The sequence below is a fragment of the Marmota flaviventris genome, chromosome 6 (assembly GCF_047511675.1).
Source record: "Marmota flaviventris isolate mMarFla1 chromosome 6, mMarFla1.hap1, whole genome shotgun sequence".
NCBI classification, from domain to species: domain Eukaryota; kingdom Metazoa; phylum Chordata; class Mammalia; order Rodentia; family Sciuridae; genus Marmota; species Marmota flaviventris.
This window is the reverse complement of record NC_092503.1, coordinates 113,854,461-113,871,504: the sequence shown is the minus strand read 5'-3', so window position 1 is coordinate 113,871,504 and position 17,044 is coordinate 113,854,461. Positions and strand designations below refer to the sequence as shown.

Below are 17,044 nucleotides of genomic sequence, written 5' to 3'. Positions count from 1 at the left end.
CAAAAGGTGGTTGTGAGGATCACTTGAATTAATATATGTTAAAGACTCAAACAGAGACTTGACACATAGGAAGCCCTAATAATAATAATGTCAGATTAGTTATTAGTGGCACTGCCATGTGTGCCCTAAGTATGCTGTCACGATGACCCAGGGAGGTAGGCATCCTGAGACTCAGCTTCTTTTTGTGTGACGTGGGTAAGAAGAGAATCCCTCTGTGCCCACAGACCCACGTGGTGGCAGGGCTGGGGACGTCAGCCCGCCGGCTCAGCCTGTTCCCACAGGCAATGCTCTATGAGGAAGATGTGATGAAATGTGTTTCTGAGAAAGATAAAGGCTAACTGTAGAGGTCCAGAAGTCCCAGGAATCAAGACTAGAGATGATGGGGTCTTGGCCAGGGTGATGGAAAAATTAAATTTGGGAATTATGATACACGACGGGCACCTCGGGGTGACGCAATGACGGTTAGGTCGTGGAGAATATCAGGAACACACTGACCTCTCTCTGGCTCCAGACCTCAGGGAGACCTCCAGGAAGAGCCACAAATCCTTCTGGAAGATGTGAGGAAGCTGGGGTAGGGGGGCTGTGTTTGGAGAAAATGAGAGAGGGCCCAGGTGATCTGTCTGGTGCCTCACGGGAAGTTCTTCCCCATGTTCGACACCCAGCGCTCTGTTCTAGCCCTTTCTTCTTAACCTGACCTCATGAAGAATAAGGAGGATGGGAAGATTTAGCTCTGTGGGCCTCCCTCTCCCCACCTCCACCCCCAGGCCTGGATTTATGCGGTTTTCCTGTCAAGGCGACGATGCTGGGTCACTCAGCGCCCCACACTCCTGCAGCCAGCGCCCCTCCCTGCTTCTCTGATTCAGGTCCCCCTCCCATCTCTCTCTTCCTCCCACATCCCCTTGCCAAGAGCCCAGTCCCTCTCCCCAGTCTCCTTCCTCTACCCCACGCATGCTCCTGGGTATGTATGTACACACACACTCACTCTGGTCTTTTCTGCCATGAAAAGAATGCGTCTGTGTTGGGTTTGGCCAGTTGCCTGTATTCCTTACTGCTCTGAGCTTCCCAGCCAGGCATTCCTCACGAGGGTCCCTGGCCTTCAGAAGGCCACAGGAATGTCCCCACCCCCTGACTCTAGCCTAGCCTCCCCCTTTCAGAGTTTAAGAAAATAAAAGTGAGTGAAAGGTACGCTTCTCTCTCCAAGCCTCGCTGAGGGGGACGAGGAGGAGGTATTCAGAAGGTCCCCTGGCTGCCCTCTAGGCAGAGGAGGGCGGGAGGTTCTCTTTTCAAGGACAGCATGCTCTGGATGAGGTGAAGATTCCCAGGAGCCCAAGGGTGGAGCATACTGGTGGGGGAGGGTGCACCACACTCAAGTCCTCTTAGTCCATACTGCTGTCTCCTAAGCCATTATCAGAGTGTCACGAGACTGCTGGACTGTTTCTGGCTTGGCTAACGGGTCCTTTCCAGACCCCAGTGCAAGGGTCCTACAGGGAGGGTGGTACTGTCTCAACTGAGAGACATTAGGACAGAAAGTTCTGGGCCCATCCCAGTCATTAAGGATGGGGACACCTTCCCTGGGTCTGACCACAGGAAGTTGTGGCAAAGCCTGGATGTTCTGAGCAGTCACTACAGGGGCCAGGGTGTCCCAACCTTTGGCATTCATCCACTTTTTGGTTATCTGGGAGAGGAGGAGGAAGACCTTGGGAAATGAAATAGCCAGCCATCTCAAACAGGAAATGCAGCCTGTGCAAAAGCTTTGAGGATCCCAAATCTGTGTGCACTCTGATCCTCCCAGGGATTCCAACCAGGGAGGGAGCAGCTTCTAGCCAACTCTGCCCTTTGTGGAGAGTCGGCCCATGCAGGTGGCCGGTTCCTCTGCTTTCCTGTCTCCTACCCATCACTCAGTGCTTCCAGTGATTTCTGAGATGAGCTTACAGTGGCCCCCATGAAAGGGAAGAGAAGGAAGCTGTCTTGGGGCTCTACCCTGGAGCAGCATGTTAAAGAGGGGCAGAGGTTGGAGGGGTAGGAACTGACCCCTTTCTGAAGGCCTGAAAGCCTGGCCATTGTAGTAGGTGTCCCTAGGGGACAGATGCATTGGGCATCTTCCTGATGAAGGCGTTAGATCAATCATAGGTTTTTTTTTTTTCCCCTGTCCTGAATCCTAGGAGCGTGTCCCTGGCACCATATGGAATGAGATTGATGACATGCAGGTATTTCAGATTCTGGACCTAGAGGATTTTGAAAAAATGTTTTCCGCCTATCAGAGGCACCAGGTAAGACCTTGCTCCCTCTGGCCTCTTGGGCCTTGACTTCTGGTCTTAATTCCACACTCCACACTCTTGGAAGTCAGACCCTCGCCTTCCTCTTACCATCCTGTCCCCTTCCTCTTTACCTCCCTCCCTCCCTCCTCCCCTCCCCGATTGGTTTTTCCTTCTGCACATGAATTCTGAATGATTTTGTTCTTGATGAGATTCCATGTTTGTACTGAGGACCTAGATAAGAATGGGAGGTGTGTAGTCCAGCAAGGGAAATGCCACAATGTTTTAGTTACAGACCAAATGATGAAGTAGTATGATGCCATTTCTCATTGTCATCCTGGGGTACTGGAGGTAGAGTCCCAAGGCCTGGCCACCACTGACCCTTACTGTTTGGTCTGGGATTTGGAGACTAACCTAGAAGTTGTGTAACTTTCAAACCACTTTCCCAACCATGTTCTTATCTCCCAACACCCCCACCATGGTCTGTTGAGCAGAAGATGTTAACACTGCAAGGAAGGAGGGGTTCCGGGGGGTGCTGCTCTATGTCACGTCAGGGGGCTTAAGCTGGACCAGGCCCTCAAAGGCCAGGAGAGGCCCTGGTCTGCTCCACTGGCTCTATGTACACACAGCTGGACAGAGTCTGGCTCTAAAGCTACAAAGTTAGGGGAGTAGGTTGGTGGCCAAACACAGGGCATTCCTGAGGCATAGGCCTTCGACTGTGCTGGGCACCTGCGGAGAAGCCAGAAGTGCTGATTCTCAGACCCCATCCTCAAGTATCGAATGTACTTCATGACATGGGTGGAGGGTCAGGAGTCTGAGTGTAACTAGCACATCTGGGGCCCTTCCCCATTAAGTCCAGTTTGAGAACACCCAGTCTGAGGCTGGAAGGCCCTTGCTTTCTCTCTGGCCTGCTCCCAGGGGCTGCCTCCTGCTGGGGTTGTGTTACCATCCTCCTGTTCTCTCTGCTCAGTCCAGGCTTCCAGACTGGAGGACTTCTAGTACCAGTGATGGGTCTTGGGCCTCCTGGGTCCTGGGCAGTGGCTAGATGCTATGACCTTGCTCCCACAGGTGTCCTACCCTGCTCGGGCCTGTGGATGACCCTTCCGGAGGGCAATCAGGGCCAAGGACATGTGTGACTGTTCTCCCTGGGCTCTGGTCAAAGAGGTGGGGGTGGTGTCAGGCTCAGGCCATCTTGGGATTCTAGAAAAAAACAAGTGACTGTTTATTTAGTTGTAGGTACCAAGGCATTTGAAGGTCCACTCCTAATTCCAGGAGCCAATATCTGGGTCAGGCTGGCATGCCCACTGGGAGTGGCCAGGGCTGTGGGGACTGAAGGAGCCCTGCTGAGCATGGTGCTCGTGGGAACTGGAGCTCCCTGGTGGGTTCTGGGGACAGAGGGAGTGTGCAGGAATGGGTGGGAGTCAGGTGTGATCATCACTCACCTCCCCTAGTTTGAGAGTCTTCCTTCAGGTCAGAGTTCTGGCCTGGCCTGGCCAGTCTCCAAGGCTCTGTGGTGGCTGGGCTGGGGACCAGTCAGAAGAGTTGGTGTGAGGTTTAGGACAAGCTGGGTGTGGGGCCTTCTGGTTTGATGAGTTGAGCAGGAGTTAAGACTGAAAGACCCTCGGCCTGCCTCACCCCTCGGAGCCCAGTCAGTGCAGCCCTGATCCGGGGCTGGGTTCAGCCAGAATACTGTCACTCAGGAGCAGCCCAGTCTCTGTAACTGAAATGACAGCAGCCAAACTGGGGTGACCTCAGGGTCTGTGTTTCCCTTGTCACCTCCTCTTCCTGTCTCCAGGTCCTGGATGGTGGGTGGTGGGCCAGGGGAGGTCCTGGGAGCCATGGCCTTCCCTCTGTGTCCTGGGCAGGTTCTGAGTTGGTAGCTTCAACTCCATCAGGGTCAGGAAGGGAGGACACAGATGCAGCTGTGCCTTCTTGGTTCCCTTAGACACTGAAGGATAAAGGGCAAGGAGCAAGCTAGGGAGACCTGCCCCCCTGCCCTGATGCACACAGCTTCCACAAGCTCCGTTTCAAGTTCTCACCTATGATGAGAAAGAGGAGCTCATGCCAGGCAGAGAGATGCCCTCTGCCCTCTGGGCAGATTCTCAGCAGAGGAGAGGGAAGAGTGGGTGTCAAGGCCTGGGCTGGGGGAGCTCAGCTTGCTCCCCTGATGGAGGATCAGCTGGGCCCAGAGCATGGGGAGGAGCTGCCTGATCTCTGCATGTCTGGCTTCTCTGTGGTGCATGTCCAGGGCTACTTCTGGGTTCCTGTTTCCAATCATGGGGGTCTCCAGGGGACAAGTGGACAGTGTAGATGCTGAGGGTGCCCATGTCTGTCCTGCTGCTCCAGGTCCCCAAAACTTTTGACTAACGTTGTGCATGTTTAATTCTCTGTTGGCTATGGCTGCTGCCTACCTAGGAGCTGATAACTAATCCTCCTCAGCAGGTGAGTCACTCTCAGGGCTCTCATCACTTCAGGTGATGAGCCCACTCTCCTGGGCTGATGCCCTGAAGTGGGCCCAAAACAAGGGCTTGCCCATTTCACCTCCTACCTTCTTACTCATCTGTGGACATCCAGATAGGGGGGCATGCAGGAGGGCCCCCAAAGAGAAAAAAGAAACCTAGGAAAGGGAGGGTGGTGCAGAAGACCTCCGCCAGCAATGGGGGCTGTTTAGGGAGAAAGGAGAAAGCTTCTCGGTCTGCATCTCTCCTGCCAGGCCCACGGCGAGGCTTTCCTGAAGGTCTGCCTGGGTGGGCACTGCCAACTCCAGGGGCCTAACTTCCAAAGATAAACATGTGAGTAGCGGCCCCTGGAGCTGGGCACCATGGAGCCACACAGGTTCTGTGGAGGAAGTCTCCAGAGTAGGCAGAGTCCACCCGAGAGCCTCACCATCTCCCTCTCCAAGGCCCAAGGCAAGAAGGGGTAGAATCTTTGAGTTCTTGAGAATCTGCTGGAACCCCAGAGGGGAGAATTCTGCTTGGAATTTTGCCCCAGTTTCTGCACCCCTAGCCACATGGATGCCCTTTGCCCTGGGCATGTTGGGCATCACCTGAAATCCCTGGGAGTTGGAGGCCGTGGCCTTATGGGGCTTGGACCAACGTCTCATGATCAGCTTGGGGGGGTTGTCTGAGAGGAGGGCATGATGAGTGGGGCTTGATCTTGTGGGGGACATGGTAGGTCATGTCACATTACCTAAAGTCACAGGGATCAGTCAGACCTCTCCCCATTAGAACAGCCCCTTCCACAGGTTACCCAGGGAGGATAATGTCTAAAAGGGTGGTCTTCAGTCTCTCCACCAATGCTTTCTAGCTTGTGGTAAAATCCCAGATCCTTCCTGTGAGAGCTAGTTATTCAACACTGTCCTCTCCTCCATCTTCTTCTTTCCTCCTTCCTCCGCCTTCTGTTCTAAGTATCCCCAGGTTGGTAGGAGGGTGGCTCCTGGCGGGTGGTCAAGAAGACGACTGGGGAAGGCATACATCTCAGTGCTTCCCCTGGACTCATTGCAGAAGGAGTTGGGCTCCACAGAGGACATCTACCTGGCCTCCCGCAAGGTCAAAGAGCTGTCAGTCATTGATGGCCGGAGGGCGCAGAACTGTATCATTCTTCTCTCCAAGTACGTGCTAGCCCTGTCCCTAAGGCCCCTCCAAGAGAGGTTCTGCTGGGAAAGAGTGGGCCCTCCAGGGAGCACGGTCCAAGATGGGGCTAAGGCAGAAGGAAGTTGCGCTGAGTGTCTAACAAGAGGGGTGGCAGAGGAATGGGGTGATGGCATCTCTGGCCTCCTCCTTTGCTGTCCCTGGGGAAGGGAATGGACACTGATCTAGAGTCCTCTCCTGGGAGTCCCTCGTTAAGCAGCAGCCTGGGGCTGTGCAAACAGGAAACTGCCCCAGTCACCAGGCCCCTGACCAGCCTGGTCAGCGTCTGGCAGCTGAGCTGCTCTAAGCCCATGGAGGGCCCCACTCAGCTCAGGCCACAGAGCAGCATGATCTCAGCCCCTAGGCATTTCCCGCTCCCGCAGAACAAACAGGGCAGTATCTGCACTAACAGCACAGCTTCTGTGCGGGGCCTCCCCCAGTCAGGGTCAGGGGCACTGCCTCCCGTACTATTCTTAGTGTTGCCCCCAGTTGCCTCTGGGACATCTGCTCCTCTGTGCTCCCACAAGGCCCCAAGCCTCAGTTTCTTTCATTTGATGGTGGGATGTGCTGGATCTCTGGGGCTCCCGTGGGTGTGGGTGTGCATATGGAGGGGCTGGGGAAGGCTGTCAGGCGTGTAGGGGGCTGGCTTCTCCCTGTCCCAGACGGCAAGACTGATTGGAGCAGCTGTGTGGGAGCCAGGAACTGTCAGGGACCGAGAGCAACTCTGTCTCCTGAGAATGAAAGGGGGAGGAAACTCCCCTCAGAAGGCCTGTCCTCCATGGCGGTGCTATAGATCTTTAGGCATGAGGAGGAGTCTGCACTGGTGATGTCCCTTCTACACCCAAATGCCCCTGGCAGCTCTGACAAAGCCTCAAGCAAGACACCAGTGGCTCAAGTCTCCACTGAGACACTAAAATACCTGTTTTCAAGTAGATGGGATGACTCATATTAGTTTAGTCTAATAAGGCGTGGACAGAGCGCCATCAGCATACTCCCAAGTCCACGTTCAGGACAGATAAGAGGCTGAGACTGTGTCATCTGGAGAAGGAGGTTTGGGGGTGTCTTAGCTGAGGGGCCAGACCGGGCTGCTCAGTGGTGGGCTTTGTCTCAGGTTGAAGCTTTCTAACGAGGAGATCCGGCAGGCCATTTTGAAGATGGATGAGCAGGAGGACCTTGCTAAGGACATGCTGGAGCAGGTGAGGAACCTCATGGGAAGGAAGGGAGCTGAACCTGGGGATAGCCAGCCCCACCCCTTCCCCACAGCCCCCAGAGACGCTGAGACTCTTGGGGCAAGGAGAAGGCAGGCTGGAGTAGTTGGGGAAAAGGTTTCTAGAAACTTCCCTGGACTAACCTTTCTGGGGGAAGGGTGGAAAAGGCTGCCAGGGATCCTTGAGCCCTCTGGAAGGAGGTATGAGGTCTCAAAGCAAACTCAGGGTGAACAGTGGTCACATCTTCCCAAATCTCTTCTACCTCAATTTGCTGTGTCCTTTAAGAGAAACCTAGAAAACAATTGGATTTCATTAAAATTAAGAGCCACCATCTATCAAAGGCACTGTTACTAGAATGAAAAGACAAGCCAAGAAGAAGTTTATTGCTGTACACATGTGTGTACACACACACACACACACACCCCTTCACATCAATGAAAAAATGGCAAACACATCAACTTTTAAAAATAAGCAAAAGACTTGATGAAGCACTTAATGAAAGAGGATTTCCAAGTGGCCAGTGAACTTGTGAAAAGGTACACAGTGCTATTGGCCATTAGAGAGACCAGGAGCCACAGGAGTAGCTAATACACACCCCAGTAGCTAAAATTAGGAAGATGGACAGTACCAGGTGCTGTGAGGACATGAAACCATTGAGATTCTCAGGCGGTGCATGTGGAGGCTAAACACCCGCCTACCCTCTGCCCACTAACCCCGCACTTCAGTGTAGGCACAAGAGGAACTGGTACCAATACTGACTAAAATACATACACCAGAATATTTATAGCAACTTTATTTATAAAGCCCCCAAGGTGTGAACAACTGTCCATTGATAGGAAAGTTGTTATAAATAAATAGAATAAATAGTCTGGTATTAGCAATAAATAAGTACCAAATTACCAATACACAGTAAGGATGAATCTTAGACTTTATGTTGAACAAAACAAAACAAAACACCATATAGCATCATAGCCCATTTTCTGTGCTATAACAAAATATGTGAAACTGACTAATTTATAAATAATAGAAGTTTATCTATTTAGCTCATAGTTCTGGAGGCTGGAAATCTGCTTGGCATCTGGTGGGGACCTCGTGCCACAGCATAGCAAGATGGAAGGCATCGCGTGATGGGACAGAGCAAGCATGCTTCTTGGGTCCCTTTGCCTCTTATGATAAAGCCACTCATACCATTATGGACGCCCCACCCTAGTGATCTCATCTAATCCTACTTTCCTCCCAAAGGCCCATCTCTGAATATCATTCACATGTGATTTGGGGATTAAATTTCCAACACGTGACATTTGGGGGCCATGTTAATCCATAGCACACAGAATGAGGTTGTTTATACGGTGTTTAAGGTGATACAATTCAGCTGAGCTGTATTAGGGGGCTTTCTGAAATGAAGCAAGGGAACTCTCTAAGGGGAAGGGAATATTTTTTACTTTATTCTTACTGTACAGTGGAAGGTCTTGACAAAACCCAATGAACTGCACATTTAAAATGGGTACATTTTATTTCATGGAGATTATAGCGCAATAAAGTTTGCTCAAAAAGAAAAATCATCCAGCTGTGTGGAATTACTGATTTTAAGTAATCACTTAATTTTAATTCAGAATAATGTACGTCACTGTATGTAAGCTATATCTGTTTTAAAAGGCGAAAAGAAAAAAGAAAGAGGTGCCATCCTCTCAGCACTGGTCCACACGAGAGCACCTGTCTCTGAGCCCTCCTCGTCTGGTGCACCCATCCGAGCAACTGGGCTTCTCATGCTCTGCACCCCCTCCCAGCTGCTCACCAGGTTCTTGTCTGACTTGCCCCTGCTCTTTGCAGCTCCTCAAGTTCATCCCGGAGAAGAGTGACGTTGACCTCCTGGAGGAGCACAAACACGAGCTGGAGCGCATGGCCCGCGCCGACCGCTTCCTCTATGAGATGAGCAGGTTGGGGAAACGGGAAGGAGGTGGCGGGCCCAAGAGGGGGCCAGAGCTGGCTCCTGGGGCTGGGGCTGGTGGCGGTGGCCTTCTGATGTAGCTCACTCTGTCCACAGGATCGACCACTATCAGCAGCGACTGCAGGCCCTCTTCTTTAAGAAGAAGTTCCAGGACCGACTGACTGAGGCCAAGCCCAAAGTTGAAGGTATGGCTGAGGGCTGGGGGAGGGCTGGGATGGAGAGGCATCTGGGAATCCATGAATAGGGCAGAGGGAAGCTCCTTCCTTATTCTTAACCCAAAAGGGAAAAAGAAAGGCAAACAAAATTTAAACTGTGATGTTGTAGAAAAATGTGCTTATTTATATTAATCTCTGTGCCGACCATGTGACACATTTCTGTGTCTCAGCATGCAAACTCTCTGCCCTGGAGAGCATCCTGTCCCACTGTGGAACAGAAACAAGGAGAAGATAATAGCTGCACCTAGAACAGCACCTGGTGCACATTGAGCTCATCTGTTTTGCTCACCTGAGAGGTGCTAAGTTCATAGAAGACCTCTGGGCACATTAATTCATGTTTGAGCTACTAAGAAGTAAAAAACTACATATGGTGATTCATGGAGGTATCTGATTTTCTGAGGCAGGAAAACCCCTTCAAAACAGGCCATTTCAGATGGGAAATCCTTAATCTCTGCCTGGTATGGTGGTGCACAACTGTAATCCTAGCTACCCAGGAGGCTGAGGCAGGAGGATTGCAAGTTCAAGGGCAGTTTCTACAATGCACTGAGACTCTGTCTCAAAATAAAGAGGGCTAGGGTACAGCTTAATGGTGGAGTGCCCACTGGGCTCAGTCACCAGTACCACAAAACAAAAACAAAAACTGAAAACCAACAAGAATTATTATTTCTGACAACCATGTACCAAGCATTATGCAAAAAGAAAAAGGTGTCCTTTGGTCCTTATAACAGTCCCATGTGTGAGTGCTATCGTCACCCTCTATGTGCCTCCTTTCTCATCTCTGAAGTAGGACTGTGGTAGTTGCCTGGTGACTCTGGCAGTTGTCACTGGTGGGTGGTGGAGCCAGGGTAAGGATGCACTTGCTGTCTTCCTAACCCACGCCTTTCCCCTGGTCCAGTGACTGTCCACAGGACATCTTCCTGGGGATGCCTGTTGGGATGGCAGAGGAGGGAGGAGCCGAGAGTTGCAGAAAAGGCAGGAGGGCAGGATGGGGACAAAGGCTGGGAAGCCCAGCAGAGGGGAACAAGAGAGCCTGTGTCCCAGATGCTGAGGGTGCAGGGCTTGGGGCAGAGCAGAGCATGGGCCCCCCCTGCTGGACGCCAGCGTCAGTCAGCCCTCCCTGGCAGTCAGTCTAGGGAGTGGACCTTGGTGGAGTCCAGTGGGCGGCTTCCAGGAGGCTTCTGGGGAAGGATGGAGCATGGAGAGCTAAAGGCAGACACTTTCTGTAACCTGAACCCTGTCCCCCGTCATACCATCCTCAGGCAGTGAGGGACCTGCAGGTGTGTTTAGAGATAATGGGTCTGAGAGAGAAGGAAAAACTCAGGAGTGACTCTCCATCCCTAAGCTCTGGTGGTATCTCCTCGCCCTCTGACCAGGGTGATTCCTTATCTTCATCTCCTGTCATACACAGCCTTTGGGGCACGAGGCACAGATAAGGCGTACAGCCCAAGATGTGTGCGCTCAACAGTTAGTGTGTCCTGGCTCATTGGAGCAAATGGGAGCAACTGCCATTGGAGCTTCAGAAGCAGAGCAGCTTAGCCATGGGGTAGGATCAGTTCCAGCTTCCCATTCCTGCTCCTAAGTGCTTCCTGATAGTCTGGGGATGTTCTGGAAGGTCTCCCTTTAATATCAAGCTTCATAGAGCAAGATGAGTTTGGAAGACAAAAGTGCTGGGAAAGTCACTCTCCAAAAGCTGTGCTGCCTAAGACTCGCTCTGCTGGAGGATGTCTGAGGGCGAGGTAGAGAGGGCTGGGTTGGCTATTATAGAATCAGATCCTGTGCTTGATTCCGGGTAGAGAATTATGCAGCAGCTGAGTCACACTCTCCTTTCCAGTTCTTCCAGGAAATATTCCCGGAGGATCCAAGATGGAGCCTATCCTAGCTGGGTCCCGGGCCAGTGACAGCCATCCTCTCATCCTCCAGCAGGGACTCTGGGTCAACTTACCTAAAGCCAATGCACCAACTTGGACAAATTTGCCCGTTCTTCTATGAATATATTCATGAACATATCCTGAAATATATTCCTATGAACACGTTCATTGCTGAGTATACCAAATTTACTGATTCTTATTATGTATTATTATGAATACATCCTCTGAATACAGTCAAGATGAATATGGTTGCAAATGTAATATTCTTATGAATATATTCATGAATATATTCTTCTTGAGTGAATCTCAAATGTCAGGACTGCATAGGGGAGTTTTCCCATTGACACTGATTTCCTTTGAACCCCTGTCATTTTCTGTTTGGCCAACATTTTAGCATTTTTTTAGGATCCCTTTGCAGATTTTTCAAATAGCATATCAACCTTAGAAAAATTATCCCAAGGAATATAAATTGCCAGAAACTTTTAGAACTATTTTTTTCCAAATGAACTTTTTATTGAAATAGGACAAAGCACAGAGGAGAGACCCACTTGATGAATTGTTATAAAGTGAACTCCATATACTCACACCTGCTCAGACCTGGAAGGTTTCCAGACCCCCAGACTCCTCTGTGCATCTTTCTCCTAAATGTTGCCCCCTTCCAATTATTAAGGCCTCCCTCTTCTCCAAAGAGACTTTTAGTAATTTTTTTGTTATGAAATTTACATAAGTGGAGTTATAGGTTCTGAATAATTTCATGCTGGCTTATTTTGCTCAACATTATGGCAGAACTTAAAATTTTTAAGTGCTAGGTTTAGGAAGGAAAAGTATCATATTCATAGAAAGGACATAATAATCATTTTATGCATGAAAAGGTTTTTTCAAGTATGTTCTTGGGAAAAGTATTGGTGCTGTCCGAGAAGACTGGTGCCTTGGTCTTGGTGAGTTTGTCTGTGTCCGTGGAGCTGGAAACTTGGAGATGAGAAGTGGGAAAGCCTCTGGCCCACAAGAGTTGACATTGGACAGTGGCTCTCTGAACTCTATCGTGGCATCTTCTTGGGGTGTAAGGGGAGCAGCTGCCCTGCTCAGGCTCTGACCTGTCCCCCCTTTCCCAGCCATCCTGCTGGCCTCCCGGGAGCTGACTCGCAGCAAGCGTCTGAAGCAGATGTTAGAGGTTGTCCTGGCCATTGGCAACTTCATGAACAAGGGGCAGCGCGGGGGCGCCTATGGGTTTCGGGTGGCCAGCCTCAACAAGATTGCTGACACCAAGTCCAGCATTGACAGGTGGGGACCTGTTTGCCTCCTTAGCCTCCAACTCACCTCACCCTTGACCCCTCTCCCCAAGACTCCCTGCCTGTTTCCCTTTGCCTTCTACCTGGGTCTCCTCCTGACCCTCATTCTGCTTCCTGGTCCCTCACCCCTGACCTGTCATCCACAGAAACATCTCTCTGCTCCATTACCTGATCATGATTCTGGAGAAGCATTTCCCTGACATCCTAAACATGCCTTTGGAACTGCAGCATCTTCCAGAAGCCGCCAAAGTCAAGTGAGGGGTCCCTCTAAGATGTCCTTATCCCCATGATGACATGCACCTTGGGCTAACTAGGAGTGGGCAGCAATCCAGGGGCTGCTTTTGGGAGAACCAGACAGTTTGCTCTTAGATCCTTATTTCAGTGATGCTTCCAGAAAATACCAAAAGAGGAGTGGGGAAGTAAGCTAGGAAGAAACGGAATGCCCAAAACAGGGACCTTGGTAAGCCAGTTACCACGGTAGGAAAGTGGCACCAAGCCCCACTAGGCGACTCCAGGAGGTTGGATATCCCACCCATGGGGTAAGGGCGCTGGGGCAGTCACACAGTATCCTGTGTCATTTATTGGCTGAGGGCATCTCAGGAGGCTAGAACTCTCTGATCATGGGTACAGGTTGAGGAGGCTACCCCAGAAAAAGTGCTCACCCAGCTGGAAGAGTTGGGGCCATGTTAATGGATGGATGGAGGACATAGCGTGGGGCATCAACAGCCTCTGCTACAGAAATCAGACCTGAACCCAAGGGCTGATAGAAACCATCTCCAGTGGAACCCAAAATGTAAATGGCTAATAGGTATCCAATGCTTGCTGCATACAAAGTATCCTGTGTCTTCCTTCTGTTGCTATCACATAATACCCGAGACTGGGTAATTTATAAAAAATAGTTCATTTGACTTACAGTTCTGGAGGCTGGGCTGTCCAAGAGCATGGCCTCAGGGTCTGCTTAGCATCTGGTGTATCATCACATGGCAGATGACATCATACTGCAAGACAGCAAGTGTTATTGCTAGCTTGGGTCTCTTGTCCTTATAAAGCCACTGATAACATCATGGGGGTCCTTACCCTTATGACCTCATCTAATCCTGATTATCTCTCATCAGCCCTACTTCCAGATGCCATTAATATAACTTTATACAGGAACTTTTGGGGACACATTCAAGCCACAGAATCCTGTTAAGAGCTAATAAGCAGTACCTGATACTAATAAAAAATAGAAGTCTGAGCCAGAGACCATACATTAGAAAATATGGAGCATGGTATTTCTGATCCAAAAGGGTCTATGCAACAGAACTCTATGCACCAGCAGGCAGAAGGAAAGTGATTTTTCTAGGGCCACCTGTTAGTAGCCTAAGCAGAGCTGAGACTGAGGTCCACAGACCTCCAGGCCACTGTGCTTAGTGCTGCTGTCCATCTGAACCAGCCTCAGGTCCTCCTCCACCATGCAGAGCTAGTGACCTCCTCTCCCTCCTGTCTCTCCACAGCCTGGCGGAGCTGGAGAAGGAGGTTAGCAACCTGAGGAGGGGCCTGAGAGCTGTCGAGGTGGTGAGTACGTCATCAAGCATGCCTGGGCTTGAGGGGATGCTGTTAGAGAAACAGCTGCCCATGCTGTCCACTCTGGATCGACAGTAGACCCCAGCCTGAGGCACTTCTGTGACCTAAAGCTCCTGGCTGAGGTCCAGCAATTGGCACAGTGAACACAGCCCTCAGGAAAGGATGATTGAATTATCTGGGGTTTAGGTTTCGGCCCCCACAGAGGGGACAACTGAAGTTGTTTCTATATTCCTGTCCAACATGATGTTCATATGGAAGGGGATGGAGTGAACTATAAATCTGCCATATTGTAGTTCAATTCAAGTGGATAGGAAAGCGGAGAACTGGCTAGGAATAGGGGTCATGCAGGGTTGCAGAGAGGTCTGCTGGCCCCAGAAAATTCTTCCTCATGTCTCTTCACCCCACTGGGTCAGTGGGGGACCCATTGCTGTCCTTGCTGGAGGCTTAGGTGTCCTGGTCCATTTAGGATGCCATGAACAGAGTCGCTTATAAATAAGAGAAGTGGCTCCCAGATCTGAAGTCCAGGAAGTGTAAGATCGAGTTGCCAGCTGATTCAATGTCTGGTGAGGGCTTGTTCCTCAGAGATGGCACCTTCTTGCTGTACCCTCACATGGTGGGAAGGACAAATGGGCTCCTGTGGGTCTTTATTATAAGGGTATTCATCCCATTCACATAGACTCTGCCCTCATGAACCACCACAGCTCAAAGACTCCATCTTTCTAATACCACCCTGTTGGGAGAGCAGAATTTCAACCCATGAATTTGGAGGAAACACACAGACCATAGCACCCAGTCTTTGGCCTTTCTCATTCTTGCTCTGATGCTTCTCAGCTAATACCATCTCTGGCTCTAGGCAAGGCAGGCCCAGTATTGGGATGTCCTCAACCTCTTGCCCCTTACCCCTCCAAAACCTTTCCCCTCTTCCTTTTAGGGAAAGGGAAAGTGTGAGTGGGAAATGGACTTCAAGAAAGAAGTAACATTAAGTATAATAAATAACCTTTTGCCACATTGGGGCAAGGGGTGATTTCCAAACATCCAACTTGTTAGTGTGGTCCATGGACCAGGAGCATGTGCACCAGTTAGGAGCTTTAGAAAACATATATTTTAAATCTTCACATGACTCCCTGGGGGTCTTGTTACAATGTAGATTCTCACCCAATAGGTCTGGGGTGGGCCTGAGACTATGCATTTATTAAGATTTCCCAGGTGATGCTACTGGTCCCAGAACACATTCTGTGCAGCAAGGCTCTTGAAAAAGAAAGATGACATTGGTAGGTGAGGGCATAGAGGTAGGTGAAGTGGTGGATAACTCTTATTCTGTACTACCCTGAGGACTGTGAACTCTAGGTGTTCCCTCTTCCAAAGGGAGGCTCAATGTCCCATGAGTGGCAAATGGGGGTGGTGATGATCCCTGAATTCCTGATTCGGAATCACTCTTCCTTCTCAGGAGCTGGAGTATCAGAGACGCCAGGTGCGGGAGCCCAATGACAAGTTTGTCCCAGTCATGAGCGACTTCATCACAGTATCCAGCTTCAGCTTCTCAGAGCTGGAAGACCAACTGAATGAAGCCAGGGACAAGGTAAGGGTGTCCCAAGTGCCCCTTGACCCCAGCCAGACCCTGAGCTCCACTGCTCTTCATCTCAGCTGTGTCTAGCAGAGCTCCTTCACCCCTGCCTCCCACAGACAGCCCAGGGGGAACAACCCCAGAGCCACAGAGCTTTGAGGAGGAACTGTCCCCTCACTCCTGCAGGATGAGTGAGCATATTGTACCCATATGGATAACCACATACTGCAAAGAACACAGTCCGCTTATCAGGGTTCAGGTACCACCCTCCTTACAGGTTCGCTAAGGTTTCACAAGCCCACTCAACAAATAGGACATGGAGGCGACATGCCCATGATGGCCAGCTATAAGTGATGGAATCGGCTGAGGAGCCTAACTCTGCATTGCAGCTTTGGACTTGATTGCTTTGCTTTTCCCAGCTTCTTAGGTTGATCTGCACATAGGCCCCGTATGTGGGGGCTTTTGTAAACTGGATTCTTATTCAGGAGGCTTGGTGTGGGGCCTGAGACTTGGCATTCCTAACCAGCATCCAAGAAGTGCAGAGGCTGCTGGCCCAGGGAGAACGCTGAGTTTCGAGGTGTTCCTTAGAGGCTGTTGCTTGGGTTGAATTAGAGATGGAAGCTTTCAGTCCAAACAGGGCTGGACACGTGTAACTATTCCCTTGCATCTATTCTCATTTACTCCCACAATAGCACTACAGATTCTGTTATTTCCATCTTACAGATGAGGAAGTTGAGGCACAGAAGAGTTTAATAAGTAACCCAATAACTAAATGATCTCAGGTTCAGTCTGACTGGGAAGTTCCTGACCTCAGAAAGGGCTTCCCAAGGTCTACACTTCATGACCTGGACCTTCGCCACAGCAGACCCAGAGGTGTCCTTGAGGTGGCCTGACAGTCAGTCCAAATTCCACCTCCCCAGGTGTGGGCCTCAAGCTTTTCCTTAGCTTTGTCCTTATGCATATGATAATGGGGTCTCCCCACTTCCTATAATCCTGGGCTTTGGACTGGGCCGTGTTCTGGCTGGAGCCCAGCTAACCACAGAGCTGAGCCCCCTTGCTTGATGACTCTCCACCAACCTGTTCCCTCCCTGCACAGTTTGCCAAGGCACTGATGCACTTCGGGGAACATGACAGCAAGATGCAGCCCGACGAGTTCTTTGGCATCTTTGACACCTTCCTGCAGTCCTTCTCAGAGGCCCGGCAGGACTTGGAGGCCATGAGGAGGAGGAAAGAGGAGGAGGAACGGCGGGCACGCATGGAAGCCATGGTGAGGTTGGGCCTGGGGCAGGATAAGGGCAGAGGGGAGGGCCTGAGGGAAGGTCAGGGCAGGGAGCCACTTGGGGGGAGGGTCAGGGCAGGGAGCCACTTGAGGGTAGAATTGTTGGGCTGAGGGGGAAGGGACTGGGGCACACTGGAGGTGCCAATGCCCATCCTGAAAGACAGCAGTGAGAGGTGAGAGGTTGGGGCATCCTGAGAAGTAAGGTGGGGGTGTAAGTGAAGCA

At 50.9% G+C, this 17,044-nt stretch overlaps 1 protein-coding gene across 3 annotated transcripts in view; it reads left to right on the top strand.

Moving 5' to 3' along the window:
- Daam2 (dishevelled associated activator of morphogenesis 2) overlaps window positions 1-17,044 on the top strand; it is a 106,433-nt gene that overhangs the window by 86,331 nt on the left and 3,058 nt on the right. For 2 of the 3 annotated variants that reach the window (XM_071613432.1, XM_027943719.2), the window contains exons 15-24: window positions 2,163-2,270; window positions 5,759-5,865; window positions 6,996-7,080; window positions 8,923-9,029; window positions 9,137-9,225; window positions 12,236-12,404; window positions 12,559-12,666; window positions 13,909-13,969; window positions 15,426-15,557; window positions 16,639-16,809. In XM_071613432.1, the coding sequence (XP_071469533.1) occupies window positions 2,163-2,270; window positions 5,759-5,865; window positions 6,996-7,080; window positions 8,923-9,029; window positions 9,137-9,225; window positions 12,236-12,404; window positions 12,559-12,666; window positions 13,909-13,969; window positions 15,426-15,557; window positions 16,639-16,809 (1,137 nt within the window). Of the gene's footprint in view, window positions 1-2,162; window positions 2,271-5,758; window positions 5,866-6,995; window positions 7,081-8,922; window positions 9,030-9,136; window positions 9,226-12,235; window positions 12,405-12,558; window positions 12,708-13,908; window positions 13,970-15,425; window positions 15,558-16,638; window positions 16,810-17,044 lie in introns of those variants that run through there. The other variant, XM_071613433.1, reaches the window with a different exon arrangement.